This window comes from Electrophorus electricus, chromosome 26, assembly GCF_041902795.1.
Source record: "Electrophorus electricus isolate QZ-2024a chromosome 26, ASM4190279v1, whole genome shotgun sequence".
NCBI classification, from domain to species: domain Eukaryota; kingdom Metazoa; phylum Chordata; class Actinopteri; order Gymnotiformes; family Gymnotidae; genus Electrophorus; species Electrophorus electricus.
In genome coordinates this window covers 8,390,001-8,408,247 of record NC_137522.1, presented here as the reverse complement: position 1 = coordinate 8,408,247, position 18,247 = coordinate 8,390,001, and the positions used below count along the sequence as shown (strand labels likewise).

At 44.5% G+C, this 18,247-nt stretch overlaps 1 protein-coding gene across 3 annotated transcripts in view; it reads left to right on the top strand.

Moving 5' to 3' along the window:
* The window catches only part of ncanb (neurocan b), an 83,433-nt gene that overhangs the window by 36,126 nt on the left and 29,060 nt on the right, over window positions 1-18,247 (top strand). For all 3 annotated transcript variants that reach the window (XM_035523354.2, XM_035523351.2, XM_035523353.2), the window contains exons 6-8: window positions 87-380; window positions 884-1,621; window positions 4,261-5,397. In XM_035523354.2, coding sequence (XP_035379247.2) covers window positions 87-380; window positions 884-1,621; window positions 4,261-5,397 — 2,169 coding nt within the window. The remainder of the gene's footprint in view (window positions 1-86; window positions 381-883; window positions 1,622-4,260; window positions 5,398-18,247) is intronic.

The window sequence follows — 18,247 nt, the reverse complement described above, 5'->3', positions numbered from 1 at the left end:
CCCAACCTCCCTGTTCCTCTCCCTTACACCTCCACTGTGATTCATGCTACCCCAACCCATCTTCCCTGGTCTCCTCTGCCTTCCAGGCGAGGTGTTCCACACCACCGTGCCTGAGAGGCTGACCCTGGCCATGGCGTCCACTCACTGCCACATGCTGGGGGCTCAGCTCTCCACGGTGGGGCAGCTCTTCCTGGCCTGGCAGGCGGGGCTGGACCGCTGCGACCCGGGCTGGCTGGCCGACGGAAGCGTGAGATACCCCATCAACCAGCCGCGGCGCAACTGTGGCGGGGACGAGCCAGGCGTGCGAACCCTCTACCACAACCCCAACCGCACTGGTTTCCCAAACACCACCAATCTCTTCGATGCCTACTGCTACCGAGGTATGCTGCTGGTCTGAGAGTATGCGGCTCCTTGCTCAGTGAATGCATGAGCTCCTGTGAAGACTTGGTGCCGAGGCTGGTGACTCTGCAGTATCCGATCTTACTTGGAGCCTTGCTGATGCCTGCTGCACCCACACATTGCCCTTTCTGGGTTGGGCGTTGACTTTTTTCTTATTCAGAGAGATGATAAATAATTCTCTCACACAGGAACAATGATATCATTTTTACAATATACATTAATAATAATAATATAATATAAATTTTTGAATACTGTTTCTGTACAAAGAGACAGATGTCAAATGAATTTTAGATAAATAACAAGAGGACTACATTAATTATTTGTCGTTTATTTAAATTATTTTAAAAAGAGGACTTCATTATGTATCGTGTGCTTTGTGGATTTGCGTTTTGTAAATCACAACGTTACTGCTGCCTAACATGGAAGAGAACTAGGTGTTTTTATTGCACAGTAGTGACTGTACCCATATCCCTGTGTTTTAAAGGGAAGCAGAATGAAGCAGAGGCACTCCTGCACACTCCAGAGGCTTCTAGCCTGAACTACACAGATGACCGGGCACCGCTCCAACGAAGCAGTGCTCTCCCACAGCCCTCCACCTGGACCGGCCTGGTAGATCTGGAGAAGGAGGAGTTCAGCTCCATCGCAGACAACGAGTCCTCTGAGATCTCTGAGGAGCATGTGGTGATCCATCTCACACCTGGAGATAGGTCAGGACACTGGGGAGGAGAAGCCTCCAAAGAAGCATCTCCAACTGCTCCAGAGAACCAGATAGAGCTCCTGGGAGGCTCGGCGAGAGAGGAACCCGACGAGAGCCACGTGTCCCCAGAGCCATCTTTGGCCACACCAGCTTCATCCACGCAAGCCCAAACCAGCAACAGCGTGCTCTTCAACTTTGTGAACTCCGTCATGAAGCCCTTGGCGTACTGGACAGGGAATGGACGCACAGAGGCCCCTTTGTCCGAGTCGAGCCTCACGAAGGAGACTTCAGAGGAACCCACGCAGAAGCCTGTCAGGGAACTTGGAGGGACTAAAGAAAGTACGAATAATGTTATCCAGGAACCTCAAAATGTGGAACCATCGGCCAGTCCCTCCACAGCACACTCGGAAGAAGGGCTTTTGGAGCAGGAGAAGGAGATGGTCCCGCCAGTCCCAGAACACCACATGGAAAATCCCAGCAAAGCCCAGACTGAGCCGTCCCTTTCGCAGTTGGTGCTGTCCAATGGTGAGATAACTTTTTTTCTCTAAAGTCTTGGATGCAAGGGCAGAGTGTGTTCAGATTTATTATAGTACAAATTGCTGTATTTTGTATTAGGTTCTCTAAAACTGATAGTGACAGCCTGAGCAGATGGGACTTTTCCTGGATTTTTATGGACCCTGAAAACAAATAATGGTTACAATTTGAGATGCTCAGTGATTGTGCAGTTACAAAATAATGTGGTATGTGAGAGTACATGTATACAGTGTTATATCTCTGCCTGAGCCTGATAAACATGGGGAACATGTGTTTCAGGGAGTACAGCCACATGGCCTGGAGTGTGCGCTTCGTTGACAGAGAAGGGGGAGAATAAGGGTTAGGGGTGTTAAGAGGCCAGTCTTGAGATACTGAACTCCTTACATGGCTCCAGGGCTTTTAAAGGGAATTAGTGTTTGTCATAGGTACCCAGGCAAAGTGATAAGTCATCATACTTCACAAAGAGAAAAAAACAAAAAACTTAATGTGTTAAGCCTTCGGCTGGGATTGGAGCCTCAGCAACTGCAGCGGTTCAGGCTTAGTACATTTCGGTTCCACTTTATCTTGAGGCAGCATCTATACAAATATCCTCCACCCACAAGTCATATTCAATGAGGGACATGAATGTTTAATGCTGGGTGAAAATTTAGCTTTAGTCAGCATGCATTATTTATATCTGAGGCTAATTAATACGCCATGGTCGAGCCATAAGTTGAGCCAGAGCATTCCAGATCTCTCCCAATTAGCGCCCTCTGTGCAGCATGCAATTACTGTGTGTGTGTGTGTGCGTGTGTTTGTACACAAGTACACCACACCACATGCCACACACACAGACCCTCAAATCATGCTCCAGTAGCACTCTGTAACAATAGCTTCGGGAGCTGATTCAGTTGTGCTTTCGCTCAGGCAGGGGCCGTAGAAACGAACTTGGAGTCGGTGGTGATTTCATCCTTCACTAGCTCCTGCTTCATCTTTCACCTTATTTTTTGTTTGGGGAGTTTCCACTTCACTCCGAGACTGACCCTGCATGCTCCAAACTCTTTGTCTTCGACACTGAATTTGCTGAACAAAAAGGCGAATATATGCAAATCTCTGCAATGTTCGAACTGGTATAACGCAACGAATACACTCTGATCAGACGAGGTCTTGTCTCATCACACTGAGGACGCTAAGGGCAGGAGAGCTTTCTTTCTCCCTGCAGATTTTTATATCTCTAGTGATATACGACGCGTGCACAGTTTTTTCATGAACGCATGAAATGGAATGTGGGTAATTATTTATATACTCCTTATGTTTCTTTCTCCCATTTTCTTCCCACCAGTAAAATCAGATAGGCCTACATCATGTGATGGTCTTGGAAATCAGATATAGCTTTTTAATCTCCTTCCAAATGCATGACTGAAAGAGTTAATACGTTATTAATATCATTAATTAGTCAATTACTTGGCTATGTAAATTGCACTACGTTTATGCAACACTGTAACAGCAGAGCACTGAATACTTCATTTTTCATTAAATATTTCATTATTCATACGGAACATGCAGTGTGCAAATAGTTCTGCACAAAGACTACAGACTGCATGTTGCCTTCCAGACAACTCATGTTGACTCCTGCAGCTCATTTCATGGAGGTCTTGATAGAAAATAAGCAGCACCTTTAAATTGAACCTTGCAAAATCGACCCTCTTTTCCTTAGGATAATGCATTAGGTCGTAGGGAGGCACAGCGGTGTGAGTACAAATTGCTGTGAAGTGGTGGACTATGGAGTCTCTGGTATTCAGCCCCTGTTATATTAAATCCTGCTTTGTGGCCCTTAGTCAGATTAGTTCGTGTATGTACATTTTGCAATGCAGCATTACTTCATGCTGAGTCACTGCAAACACCACAATGACAAGGCTCTGGTCCTTGCAGAATCATTACTTTTTAATACTAAGCACACAAACATGCACGCACACACACACACACATACATGCACACACACACACATACATGCACATACACACATACATGCACACACACACACATACATGCACACACACAAACACGCAGGATTTACTAAGAATATCGGACAGTAAGACGGGAAAGAACTGTCAATGGTGTGTGATGCAAGTCTTTGCATTATTGAGAGGAACAGACGCCTCATTTTTAGTGACTTTGTGCAGAGCAGGTACAGAGTTATGGAAATTATTATTGCAACTGCCTCTAAAGCGCTTTCTCCCCACTAAACTGTATTAAGAAGTTACATTGTTGTCTGTTACACAGATAACTTTTTGAAACTTTTTTTTTTTACTTTGTAAGACAATATAGTCCACATAAGCAAAGCAGAAGAGAATTTTTCTGTGACCTTTGAAGTTTGAATGACAGACAAGACTGAGTAAGATGTACTGTTACTCTATACTGTGAGATCATGTAGTGTGAAATAGATCCAGTATAAATGTCAGCGTTTCTAAAGGGGACTGATGGATAGATAATGAGAGCACCGTACTGGGCTGCATACATTAAAGTTTATAGCAGCAGTTTTGGGGAAGGGGTAAGACATGTTTTGGCTGCTAATTAAACATGCATAAATAAAACAATCCCACCCCCCCCACCCCCACAGTGTTAATCACAGTGTGGTGTCGTCCTTATAGGAGTAATTGCGTCAGAACGGATGGAGGAGACCAATCCCACAGCTGCCACCCGCCCCTTTGGGTCAGCGAGGAGTTTTGACTCACCAACCATGCAGGGAGACCACCAGCAGAGATGGGCTTTCAAGTCTTTGAGAGGATACGCCCTCCTGGACACCAATGGCCTCCTCCTGACCCAAACCAGTGAGCCCATGGAGGCCAAAAGGGCAGCGCTGGAGATCATGGCACTGCCGGTGTCGAGGGACAACCATGAGAACTTCTCTGGGGAAGGCAAGGATCTGATCGACGAGAGCGACCTTCCACCCAAGGGCTTGCCTTCACAGTCCTTTCTGCAGCGAGGCTTTTCAGAGGAACACAAAGACACTGAAGGAAGTGGAGGGAAAGAATTATTTAACAGCAGAGATCAGATAAAACAGGCGACTGCGTCCAAAGACCAGGACATGCTTCTGCAAACCACCGTCCAGTGGCAGCGTGTGCAGCTGCCAACTCAGCTGCCCCCCGATACTGCCAGTGTCTCAGCACCCAGGCAGGAGAACGCAGGCAGCACAGCCGCCGAGGCCAGAGGGCAGGTCCTCCGTGTGCATCGCCCCGCAGAACAATCCGGGAGCTCTGCTTTAAACAAGGTCATGATGCCGTTGATTACGAGGAAGCAGAGCGTGACTGTGCCCAGCACATCTGAAGTCCAGACAGCTTACATGGCCACCACTCTCGAACTCACGGAACAAACACCTAGTGACACTGCTGTGACAACAGTTAGCCACGTTCCAGCTACAGAAGACACAACAGGTGGAGATACCGTGGCCACCACAGACCCTACCATGACTGTTACTTTGCTGCCAGTGGTTCAAGAAGAGACTCAGGAACCAGAGACACCTGTCCCAACCACAGATATGACTGAAATGGGACCTCACACTACTACTAACACATTTCTACTGACTGTGCCATTTGTCAATGAAACTTCCCAGCGAGCAGAATTCAGGTCAAGGCCTTCTGAATCATTTGTATTGGGTCATGGGACAACATCTGGACAGGACTCTGTCGTCACCACGAGCCAGCCATCTCACATGACAGAAAGTACAGGTGGAGATAACTCAGACCACGGCAAACCTAACCGGGGAAATGGTACTTTGGCGGCATCGGGTGAGTGTCTGTTTTGTTGTTTTGTGCTCTGTAACCACTCGTGACTGGGGTTGTGCCAGCGATGCGTTCAGCCTGTCCGTACTTTGGCCCTAAATCTCAGTTGGCTTCAACTTGCTGATGGACAGCTTAATCTTCCATACTGCAGTGCTCCTCTGTTCTGTCCTGCTCTTTACAACTCCAGGGATGAGTGAAAAAGTGTAAAGTACAGACTCGAGCAGCCCTAGCAAAGTAATTAGAGGGTCAGGGATAGTGCAATTAGAGAGGCTGGCTAAGGCAAAGATCTTTGCCCTGCACAAATCAATGTTGACGGAAGCCAGTAGTTTTGCGCAGTAATTGAGTCCAGTCTCTTTCACTTGCCTCTGTGCTCATGTTCATTAAAATGGATCAAGGTGTGTAATCTCAGTGTCTCCTTTTTTCCAGGTGTGAGACGCTATGAGAACTTTAGATTACAGATGCGAACACCAGCAAGCAAATTGAAAAGATAGAAACGATAGTGAAAAGGTGATTAGGGTTCTTTCACATACGATGAACAGACACCAGTAGATGATGTCAGCTTACCTGTCTGCAGACCTGCTCTCACTGGATAACCTTTCATGATGACTTGGTAAACAGAGTACCTTATAGCGGTAATTACACCTTAAATCAGAGTAAAATCTGTGCATGAGAGTGTGACGGTGGCAGGGAGGATGTGAGTGCAATTGAAGACATAGACGTAAAGGTAGACATAAAGACACAGCGTTGAGCTGGTTAACCGCAACATGAAACCAAGTGCTGGCAGTAAGGCTCATAGCAAGGCTCATAGCATGGTGACACTAGCGAGAAGACAACTCCAGATGCCATCTTCTTAGGCACCACTGGTGAGCGCTGGAAGAGACTACCTGTGAGCTTTATATAGGGAGAGATAAATAAGGCACAGGTGCTGGTAATTAGTAATCAGGTGATTTTGAGGTGCGGTGTGTGTGTGTGTGTGTGTGTGTGTGTGTGTGCGTGCGTGCGTGCGTGCGTGCGTGCCTCTCCTGCTGGGTGACAGTGGCAACAAGCTTAACAAGTTTGTGTTTGTGTGTAACTGACTTGCGCTGAATGATTAAATGGTTAAATGTTTTTCACATAAATTTCCTCAGGTTAGCTGGGAGGCATGTTCACTGTCATACACAATTGGTCACAGAATGTTTTGTAGGTTTAAAAAAAAATGCTTTCCTGTTCCCCCCCCCATCATGTATGTGCATGGCTGTTTCAAGGCCCAGGTTACTGCATTTTCCTATGCTTGTCTGAAGCACTACACAGAACCTACTGCTAAAATTGATCTTGCCTGATGACATTATATCCAGAACCATAGCCAGCCGGGAAAAAAATCAATCGCAGTCCCTATTCAGTCATCGTGTCACGCAGCCTAGAACTACCCAAACCAGAACAGCTGACGCACCAAAACCTCGGAAAGGGATGAACAGGCAAATAGTGCAGTTCATGCACGAGCCCGGATGCTTTGAGCTCAGGAGGGCCTTGTTTGCTGATATTTTTCACTGTGGTGCAGGTGGAAGTTCATCAGCCTCTGTAATCAATGATGTGCAGCTGCCTTTCCCCAGAGTTCCTTTAGGCACCACGCAGGAGCCTTTTTGATAAATGGCTGCTTTCACGGCACTCATAACAGCGGAGCTGTGCCGGCCCGCCCTTAATTATGAAAAGGCATCATCCAGTGGTGGGGTGAGAAGGTGCCACGTCTCGCACACTGGTGCCATTCTATCAGTCTCAGTGGCGTGCCCTGGAGCTGAGCAAGCCATCACACGGCCCGCTCGATGCTATGCGAGGAGGAAATCAGCACACAGCTCATGCAAAGACCCACTCACAATATACAGAGTCTTCCGAGAGAAAGAAGATAAATGTACAGAAGAGGAACACAAGGATCCGGAGTTCTGCACCCGCTGTCTGCACGTTTTGTACATTGCTTAGAATGTAGCTGTGTCTGCTAAATAAATAAACAAATGCAGCTTTCAGGAGGTAAATCTTTTAAAGTGTTGTGTCTTTATCTAAACCAACCAACACAGCGTTGAACGAGGCACAATGTACGTCAACCACCGGATTGTCCGGATCTGTCTGAGATGCGGCATGTAATGGATAGAATACCTTTATGTTTCTGCCATCCATTTAAATCTTTAAAATAAACTGGTCTGCCTACACAATGAATAAATCAGCAGGGTAAATCCAGTGTGAGAATAAAAATGCATAGTTTGTCCTTAAGCTGCTACATGTAGCTACCTTCCAGATTTTGCTTCAAGGATTTTGCTCCAAGCCACCCACCAGATTCTGAATTCACCGTGAGGAACCAGGCATGAGGAGGCTATTGATTTTCCTGCCCAGGATTCTTCACTGCTAAATCCAGCAGCGCCTTCAGGATTATGTTAAAATAATGCACTCTGCAGCATATTTTGTGGCCACCATTATGTCTTGTTTGCGGGCCACGTTTATGAAGACATCCCTGCCTTGTTTGGCTTAGTGAGCTGAAGTCGACTGGAAACCGGAGTTCAGTGTATGACCTCAGGAATATCTTGCTAGCAGAAGCTTATGGAAACTTCATCGTTTGTCTCTTTCCTCTTGATTTCACTTCTGTATGCATAAATACATTTATGTTATCAGTCACATTGGACATAATCCTATAAAACCCAGTAAGGCTTACTTAACGAACAGGATTTGTAGGGTTTGTGGGTCTTACTTAACGAACAGGATTGGAAGGAAACATTGCTTTGGGGAGGGGGAACTTTTTTGAGATTAGGGCCTTTCTGACAATGGTGAGCATTCCATTTCTTTTGCTAGAGAAGCTTGAGAAAGATCTTAGATGTCTGAGTAGTGAACACCCCTGGAAGTTATGATTCAGTAGACCATATGGGATTTGTTTCATTTGATTTGCTTTTGTGTGGTAGGAGTAATTTTAGTACATTTTTTTTGTTTATTTTATGATTTTCTAGGAGAAATACATTAAATCACTTTGATTTGAATTGAATTACTCAGTTTGTGTTTCAGATCAGTATTCTATGTGGTTTATCTGAACAAATATGCATTCTAGATGTTATCTTAAATAACTACTGTTTTAATCAGATGCTCATTTCATGCCAGTTTGTGTGTTCGCCTTGAACGCTTATAGGTGTTTATTTTTGTTCTCATATGTTTAAGTTAAAATTATTGTTGATGCACCTCAGATATATCTTGTCAAATTTAGCAATTTGAACTTCCATAACAAAATAACCAAAAAAGTTACTGAACTGTGCCTGGAAATTGGTTTGCAATCTTATGATTTAAGACTGTGACTTATCCGTGAGTCCATATTTTAAAAAAAAAATACATTGGCATGCTCACCAGGAATAGCCTCTTCTGTGCGGTGTGGTATTGGCATGGTTAGACGAGGACACAGAGCAGTCATGTCAGCTCAGGTTGGAGAGCCGCTGCAAGGGAAGGATGGATCTGCATCAGAGGAAGGTGAAGACTCTAACTGCTGCTGATGGCCTGCGTGTGCTCTGTGTTCCTGAAGGGGAGGAACTGACCATAGTGAGCTGGAGCTCGTGATCGTGTGCAACAGCATGCGCAGTTTGTATAGATTTCTTCACGCCAGCACTTAAAGCCTGGCTCAGCGGGCAACGGCGAAGATGTGGAAACGAGCGTAGACGCTTACACCATACGTCTCGCTCTCCCGTCTTGCTGGAAGCACTACGTATGGTCTGGGATAATACAGGGATATACAGTATCACTGCTGTTTACAGTTATATTCTCAGCTTAAAGAACTGAAAAGTTTTCATTCAGAGAGTGTAGAGGGTTTGTTTACAGTTTCTCCACCTACACAATCCACTCAATGGTCCTCTGGGTAGATGTCTATAAAATGTTTATAGATTCTGTGTATCGTTTTTTGTTTTTTTTTAAGCTTATTAGATTTTTACAACGTTTTATCTAACTAGAGCTGGACTGAGGTCGAATTTGATGTGAACAGTATTTACTTCATTCGCAAAATTAATTATCAGAAGATGGTGAAATAGCACGGCAGCAATTTTGTGGTATAGTATTTAAATCAAACAAAGCAGAACCTCTGCACACTATTTTCAGTTTGAATCTTTGTTTGTAAATTCGTAGCATTCTTGTTTATGCGACCCAGGTTATCCCAGTACCTCATGTTTTCATACTGATACAGCGCATCTGCGTGCTTGGGTAGTTGTACAGGGGCTCAATCTACCAATATCTAACAGTCTGAAGAGTTGCATTGTCCTTGCTGACGTAACAGGAGAGGCTGACCTGGATAGTGCTGGGAAAGCTATGATGAAGTATTCCCTGCTGCCGGATAGTATATGTGGGTTTAGCTTCCCTGTTGATGTGTGACTCCAGCGCTGTCTTGTCTTGGCTGAATAAAGCAGACAGCTCCTCACTGCAAACCCCACTGTGAGGTTTATTATAGTATGCTGTTTCACTTTCCTGTCCCTTTGTGCAAATTGTTCAGAATGGTTTGTGCCAATACTGCAACACCCTCTATAGTAATCTGCATATGTGGTGTTATATTGCTACAGTACTTTGAATACATGGTGTTATGTTGTTACTGTGGCCTCAGGAATAATTGCTATAATTGGTAAACAAGAGCTTAAAATGGCCATTAAAAATCTGTGTTGTTTATCAGCTTAATGTTATACTGAAAGTGTGGGAGAAATTGACCCTTTTAGTAATGTATGTGTATACTTTTTTAAAAAGAACATATGTCCTTCATCGTCCTTGGTCCTCCCTCTTGACTGGCCAATGATAAGGCTTGATTTTGCCATCAGCGACCCATTTCAGTATGGATATGGAATGTTTGCTTCATTGCTGAGCCAAGTGAGCCAATCACAACTCCACAACCTGGTCTTAGAGTCCGAGGGCCCAAATCTTGGTCAGAATCTCCTGGTGTTTGATGAAGTCCCTGATAACATGCATCTTGGCAATATTACCAGGGCCTTTGCAAAATAACCACATGGTGCCACAAATTCACCACCATACTGCCCAACCTCTGGTGGCTGTTGCCAAAAAAGCTCTATTCATGTGTCATCTGAATATAGAACCCAGTTCCAATCAACATTTCACTTCAGACTGTTTCCTTCATGGTTAGAGGAAATCAGAGGCTTTATTATGGCACACTTCCAAAACGGTTATTGGGGACCACAGGATGCATCTGAGTCCTGAAATTGTCCAGCTGTGATGCTTGGAGACTCTTAACGTCCTCCACAACATGCATGCACATGAAGCTTTCAAAGCTTTGTGTCCTCTTCCCGGCAGGTCCATCACAGCCACAGTTGTTTGAAATGTCTTAATTATTGCCCCAGTAATGGAGATGGGTATTTTTAGGCATCAAGCTTTTTACAGTCCTTGACTGATTTATGATGGGTCACCTTTTGTCTCATTCCAACTGTGTATTCTCTGATTTATCCATGTTGATACATGTTTCAAAGTATTTGCCATACACTATTTTTACACTCTAGTGAAGTAATGGATCACCGCTAGTCATCTAAAGATTTGGGTGTGCTTGAAAAACAGGAACTCATTAAGGGTGTCACGGCAGGGGCCCCTCCTTCTAGACTCCTCCCTATGTTTGTGTGATGCTGTGTGCATGTTCGGGGCCACACCCCTCTCGTGTATCACACCTGTTCCTTGTTTTACATTGTTACCGTGTATGTATATAAAGTCCTGTGCAGTCGTTGGTGTTTGTCCGTGTTTGACCCCAGGTATGCTTTGTATCAGCTGCTTCATTGTGTGGTGCCTCATTGTGCATCTAGACTGCCTGTTATATTCCAAGTAGTCTGAGTGTTTAATGGTCCCCGTGTTTCATTTTGTTTTGTTCTGTTACCTGTTTTAACAAACGTCTTTGTGTACGACACGGCCTGTCTCTGCACCCTGCCTCGCCTCCGTCGTCACAAAGGGATAATATCAATTAGTCGTTTCTCATTAAAGAAATCTATGGGTGCCAGTTAATGAGACAGTGGGGATTTCTTCAGCTTTTTACGAATGTTATACATTTTACCTTACTAAAAGTTTTCTCATTTCTTTCTATTGTAAAATCTATAAAATAGAGATATTTCTCAGAGCCTTTATCGACCAAATTCTTCCAAAGGTTCCAAAAAGTTTGGGAACAAAGTTATGTTTACCGGAGCATGAACATGTGTGATGTGAAGGCATTGTGAATTAAACTGATGTCCAGCAGAGGATACCTGCTGTTTTTCAGAACTCAGGCAGACAAGACAACGTGCCTTGCACAGCACTCTTCAGACTTTAGCCCACTTATGACACAGCCATCATCCGGCAGAGCGCACAGCACTGAGAGTGCAGGGCCAGGATCCTTCCGCCAGCGAGACAGAGAACGGAGGGATTGTTGGGGCGGAGAGGAGGATGGAGGAGAGTGGGGGAGGGCAGACAGGCAGGCTGGGGGGGCCTGCACTCAGAGCCTGCTGCGTGGAACATCGCCCATTACCCGGAATGTCAGAGGCTTTCCAGATGCTAACAATAGCGGAGCAGGAAGGCCAGATGAAAGGTGCGGAGCTGGTGCAGCCTCCCGCTCTGCACGGCTGCCAGGACACACCGCCCTCTGCAGATATGAGGCACTCGGAGCTGCAACACACACGTCACGCTGTTACGGCCCTATTAATAGTGCTGTTTCATGTCAGGGTTACAAGTGTGGATGGGGGAATTATGAAGTATAAGAATTATGTAAATATCAAGGCTTGGGTGACTCAACATGCTTTAAACTTAACTGTTTAATGCTGATAGTTCAAGAACAGCATTGGGGTTTTTTTTTTGATGTCTGATCTGAGGATTATTTGGAACATTTATTTCCAATGCTTTCATGGAGAATTTAGTGGTGATTTAAGTACTCATGTGTTCGGCCACCTTTGAATTGTCTATGCAAAATATTTTTTGGCTATACAAAAAAGTTGTTTTCCTACTTATTCTTCTTGTTTATTGTCCTGTGCCCCTAAAATGTTTGTTTTGTAAAAGTTGACGTTTCTTAGGTTTGTTTCTAAAAGGGGCGACAGGCAAGGTGACACATAAATCACCCTAATGAACAGAAAATGCAACATACTAATTTTTCTCTATGTCAACATTCTTTTGACAGCCTATGTAATTAAATGTTCAAGAACAAAGACTAATTATTCTGAAAAGTAAATTATAAAAAAAGTATACTTATTCTTTATGAAGTATATTATTGTCACACTGTGGTGCAGTCAGTTCAACTAATTTCAGTCCTTTTTAGATTTTCCATAATTATCACCTGGTTGTTATGATGGCATTAATGTTGCCATCGTGGCTGAACACAGCTCATTATTCTGTGAAGTGAGCATCTATAAAAATATTACAAAATAATACAGTAATGACAAGTAATACAGAACGACCAATACAGAAACAATATAGAACAAATGTCTTTTCTAGTCACTGACATCGGTGAGTAGCCAAAAACTGTCCTCAGGTAAAAGTACTGTTACTTTTAAATAATAATGACTCAAGTCGAAGTAAAAGTAGTCCTTGAAATTATGACTTGACTTATTTAAAAATAAGAAAGTATCTGTTAAAAAGACTCAAGTAGCGAGTCACTTTATTGGAATTTAATAACACCGGTCACAATATAAATGTGTGTGTGTGTGTCCGAAACTAAAATATGAGGTCCTAATAGTTCTTTTTAGACTGAATTCGAATCTGTTTTAAAGAGGTTTCTCTCAGGCATGGTTTTTAAGTGAATTTTACAAAAAGTATATATTACATATTCATACATTTAAAATATGTATAATCATAAACGTCCCTCCTCAGCGTCCAGTAATAGTCTGCCAGCATAGTTGGGCCCCACTCACCTTCCTTCTGTGCCATTATACATAACGATATGTGAGTGTAATTGGTTGTAAACTACTTGTTCTGTCTAAGCAGACAGCTAAAAGCAGTAGATCACATCTGCTAAATCCAATACATATAGATGCAAATATAATGGAACAAAAAAAAAAACAGTTGGTTAATAGAGAAATTCTGAAAGCATATTTGGATTCAGCATGCAAAACTACTTAATAAACAGCTGTTTCGTTTCTTTGGCTCTGGGTCTTTGTCTGCTTAGTTCATGTGTTATGGTTAAGCTCTATGAAGTTTTTTCTTTTGGCTAACATTGTGCATATAACAACTCACAAGCATCACACTAGATATGGCGATCATTTTGTGATTAGTACAGTTTCTGGGAATATTCCGTGTTCTTGTCCAAGGTAACTTATTAGACATTTTACTTTTTGTTATATTTGCAGTTAGGTGACCGATCAGTCAGACCAGCTGGCTAGATAGATATCCTGCAAGTGGTCGAAAGAAACATCAATATTTGACCAGTGGTTCTGGCCTGCTTACATTCCTCCACCCCTCCCTCTCTGCTCTCCCTCCCCCTGCAAAGCGTAGCGGCTGTGGGCACCGCTGCACACTGCTGCAGGTCCTCCAGGGGAGAGCCAACTGGCTTCCAGGAGAAAACTGTCTCCAGTCCCAAAGGTGCACGTTTGGCTCGCCTTCAACTGTAATTGCAGTTTCCTGTGCAATGCAGCAACAAACAAAAAGGACATTGTATTTGTAGGTCTAAAGATCCTTCGGGGTAATGGGAGGATGGCGTCTGTTTTACACTCTGTAAAGAGGAGCTTGATGTGCTTTCATGTGTCTGTGTGTAATAGCATTGCCAGCATGTTGTCCAACAAGGAAACGTAGTTGCTCCCTATTCTCACATTCTCCTCAGAAATGAATAAAGGTGTGAGTTGCCTTTCATTTCCAGACTGCATGTGTTCGATTTATATTTCTGGGTTTTTACATTATGTTTAGGGCATTTAGCTGACACTTTTATCCCAAGCAACTTACAATTATGAGTGAGTGCAACTTGAGCAATTAAGGGCCTTACTCAGGTGCCCAACAGTGGCAGCTTGGCAGTGGTGGGGCTTGAATCAGCAACCGTCCAATTACAAGTCAAGTACCTTAACCACTGAGCCACCACTGATCTATTGTCCCCACTGCTTTTTCAGATGGCCAATGGCTTTGTATTGTTGTGGTGTCTCTTCACTCTGAATGCATTATCCTACTGCATTCAGTTTAGTGCATTATAACAAACAGACTGTCTTCTCAGGTCAGGGTAGCTTACCCGGCACAGAAGCTGTGGCTGACTTCAGTGGGTTTTTTTTTTTCCTTTCCCACGGCTGGAAAAATTATTTTCACACCGCTAAATCACCAAGCCGGAATCTCAGCAACTGCAAAGCCATTCGTTACATAGGTGCAGAGGACAGAGCGTAACACGCTGCGGCTAAAAAAACGTGTGCCGGTAAGTTACAGTGAGCCAAGGAACATACTCTGTGTGCTTCCTAAATAGCGATGTGTCAGTCTCAGTAAGGAAGTCAGAAAGGGAGAGGCAGAGGCAGAATTGGGGAATTGTTGTTTCTTCTTCTTTCTGATACATTGTTTCCTCATTTTTCTCACCTTTACTGTTCTTTGTTTCTGTCTTTTTTTTAGTGCACATATCCCTCCCTCCCACGCACGCACGTGTCTCGTTTTTTCGTCGGCGACCGATCTTCACTTGAAACGTAATTCCGTAAACGTTAATTCGGCATTACGACAGGCGGCGGCGGCAAGCCATCACGTTTGCGCGTTCATCGCCGCCGTGTTGATTCCTACACACGTTTCCCACGTCGGCCACGGTGTAGAGCGCATAAGGCGATCTCATTTCTGAGCATTAAGCCGTGGCTAATTGTGGGAGAACTGAAGCGATATCTTGTTGGTCTTCATCCCACTCCAGACTCTGGACCGTTTGTCAGGGTTTGGGGTGGAAGAATGAAGCACTTAGGCTGGCAATGAAGACTTTATTTCATAAATGCCAATGATGGAAGTCCTTAAACTCTGCCACTGAGGCCAAGTGGTGCGTTGGTGGCAGACATTGGCTGAGGGACCTGTGAACAGGTCTGGCCAGAGCTCAGTAAACAGGCTTCTGAGAAAATTCATAGCAGCCAAAGCCAGCCAGGAGAATCCACAGAGGTCACTTACTGTAAGGTCTACAGTGCTACAAGAGGAGATTTCACAGGTTGGTTCACTGTTGTAAACAAATGATGTTCTTTTCATCCATACGGAATTTTTTTGTTCACATAAAAAAGTGCTTTTTATACAGTGCCCCCTACCTAGATCAGTGACACAAAGGTGATTTATGTTTACATATCAAAGACTAACATCTTCAATTACTATTAGTCCTGACCTTGAATGTGTCCTGATTATATGTTGTGATGAAAAAGATAGTGTATACAGTGTGACGTTGGAAGCTTGGAAAATTCCTCTTATACAGAAACCAGTAAACAAACCTCAGCAGGGTCTCTATCAAGGGCTCATTCCAGTGTCATTAGACAGCTCATAATGCAAATATTTTGTGGATAGTAATGAGCATTTTGGCTTGTCATCATTTGTATTTGTGATACCATTTGATAGACTGATTAAGTAACACAGAGCAAAGTTAACAATACTCATCTAACATAAATGTGCTGGATTTATAACCATTTTAGCTTATGGCAGAAAGTATTAGGACACACTCATGATCTGGGCATGTCAGTGGCTGGTCTGTCTCCTGTCTACACCAGCCTCTCACTATAGAGTCTTTACATCCACCATGCCAACTACTGCAGGTAGAAGGACACAGCATTGGACATGTGGTCCTCTGTGCATAACAACCACAGCGCTAGTCATGTGGTCCTCTGTGCATAACAACCACAGCATTGGACATGTGGTCCTCTGTGCATAACAATCACAGTGCTGGACATGTGGTCCTCTGTGCATAACAACCACAGCGCTGGACATGTGGTCCTCTGTGCATAACAACCACAGCGCTAGACATGTGGTCCTCTGTGCATAACAACTACAGCGCTAGACATGTGGTCCTCTGTGCATAACAACCACAGCATTGGACATGTGGTCCTCTGTGCATAACAATCACAGTGCTGGACATGTGGTCCTCTGTGCATAACAACCACAGCGCTAGACGTGTGGTCCTCTGTGCATAACAACCACAGCATTGGACATGTGGTCCTCTGTGCATAACAACCACAGCATTGGACATGTGGTCTTCTGTGCATAACAACCACAGCACTAGACATGTGGTCCTCTGTGCATAACAACCACAGCGCTGGACATGTGGTCCTCTGTGCATAACAACCACAGCATTGGACATGTGGTCCTCTGTGCATAACAACCACAGCATTGGACATGTGGCCCTCTGTGCATGACAACCACAGCATTGGACATGTGGTCTTCTGTGCATGACAACCACAGCACTAGACATGTGGTCCTCTGTGCATAACAACCACAACTTTGGACATGTGGTCCTCTGTACATAACAACCACAGCATTGGACATGTGGTCTTCTGTGCATAACAACCACAGCACTAGACATGTGGTCCTCTGTGCATAACAACCACAGCATTGGACATGTGGTCTTCTGTGCATGACAACCACAGCACTAGACATGTGGTCCTCTGTGCATAACAACCACAACTTTGGACATGTGGTCCTCTGTGCATAACAACCACAGCATTGGACATGTGGTCTTCTGTGCATGACAACCACAGCATTGGACATGTGGTCCTCTGTGCATGACAACCACAACTTTGGACATGTGCTCCTCTGTGCATGACAACCACAGCATTGGACATGTGGTCCTCTGTGCATAACAACCACAGCGCTGGACATGTGGTCCTCTGTACATGACAACCACAGCACTGGACATGTGGTCCTCTGTACATAACAACCACAGCATTGGACATGTGTTCCTCTGTGCATAACAACCACAGCGCTGGACATGTGGTCCAGCAGCTGTTTTTTTCATAGGGTTGGTTAATTACGACAGGCTTTTACATGCACCAGTCCATGTTCTCATAGCTACTTCTGTTGTCACTGTTTAGTTTCTGTTATGCCTATTACAAATCAATATAAAAGATTGCTTAATTAAGTTGCTGAAATTAATCATTTTGGGGAAACACGAAGAGAGAAACTCAATCAAAAGCGCTGCTGAAAAAAAAAAAGTATTTCAGTTGAGTTTTTCATAGTAAAACTAGATAATAAAGAAATTACTTTAGAATACAGTTTATGGAGGAAGCTGAACAGTCCCTTGTGGAGTGAACCAGAGCAGCCCATGCTAAGGGCAATCCTTATCACGCCATGCTCCCAGTGCTACAGTGGAGCCCGTGCACTGTGTTAGGTGCGCGGGTGGAATGTGCTTCCGACTGGAAATGGGTAATAAAACAGCACATAATCAATTTCCCGTAGCAGAATGTGAACGCCGGCCACCCACTCGCTATGCCGGTGTCCTTATAAAGTTTCCCAGGAAAGTTGAGTGTAATTGCCACGTAATCTGGTGTATCGCTCGTTTGTCGCCACATCTCACACGTGTTTCGCGTAGGTACCGCTCGCGAGAGTGGAGCACGCGTGTAAGCCGCGAACGCTGTGGTAATGCACCGTAAAAACAGGCGGCAGCGTGCAGCGGCAGCATGCGGCGCCGCAAGGCGACGACCGGATCATTTATGAGCGCTGGGTGTGTCGGGAGTGGTCTGGATTGTCCTTCCCCGCGGAGCATCTCGTCATGATGAGCAGGCCGTTGGCAGCAAACTCATGCCAATCTATCACATTGCTGAAAGTCCTGGGCTTCAGGCCCTGCTATCATCCACACTTCCAGGAGAGAGAAAGAAAGAGAGAGAGACAGAGACAGAGAGAGAGACAGTGAGAGAGAGAGAGAGAGAGAGAGAGAGAGAGAGAGAGAGAGAGAGAGAGAGAGAGACAGAGACAGACTTCAGTCAGTTCTAGTTAGAGAAGTGGCACTAAAACT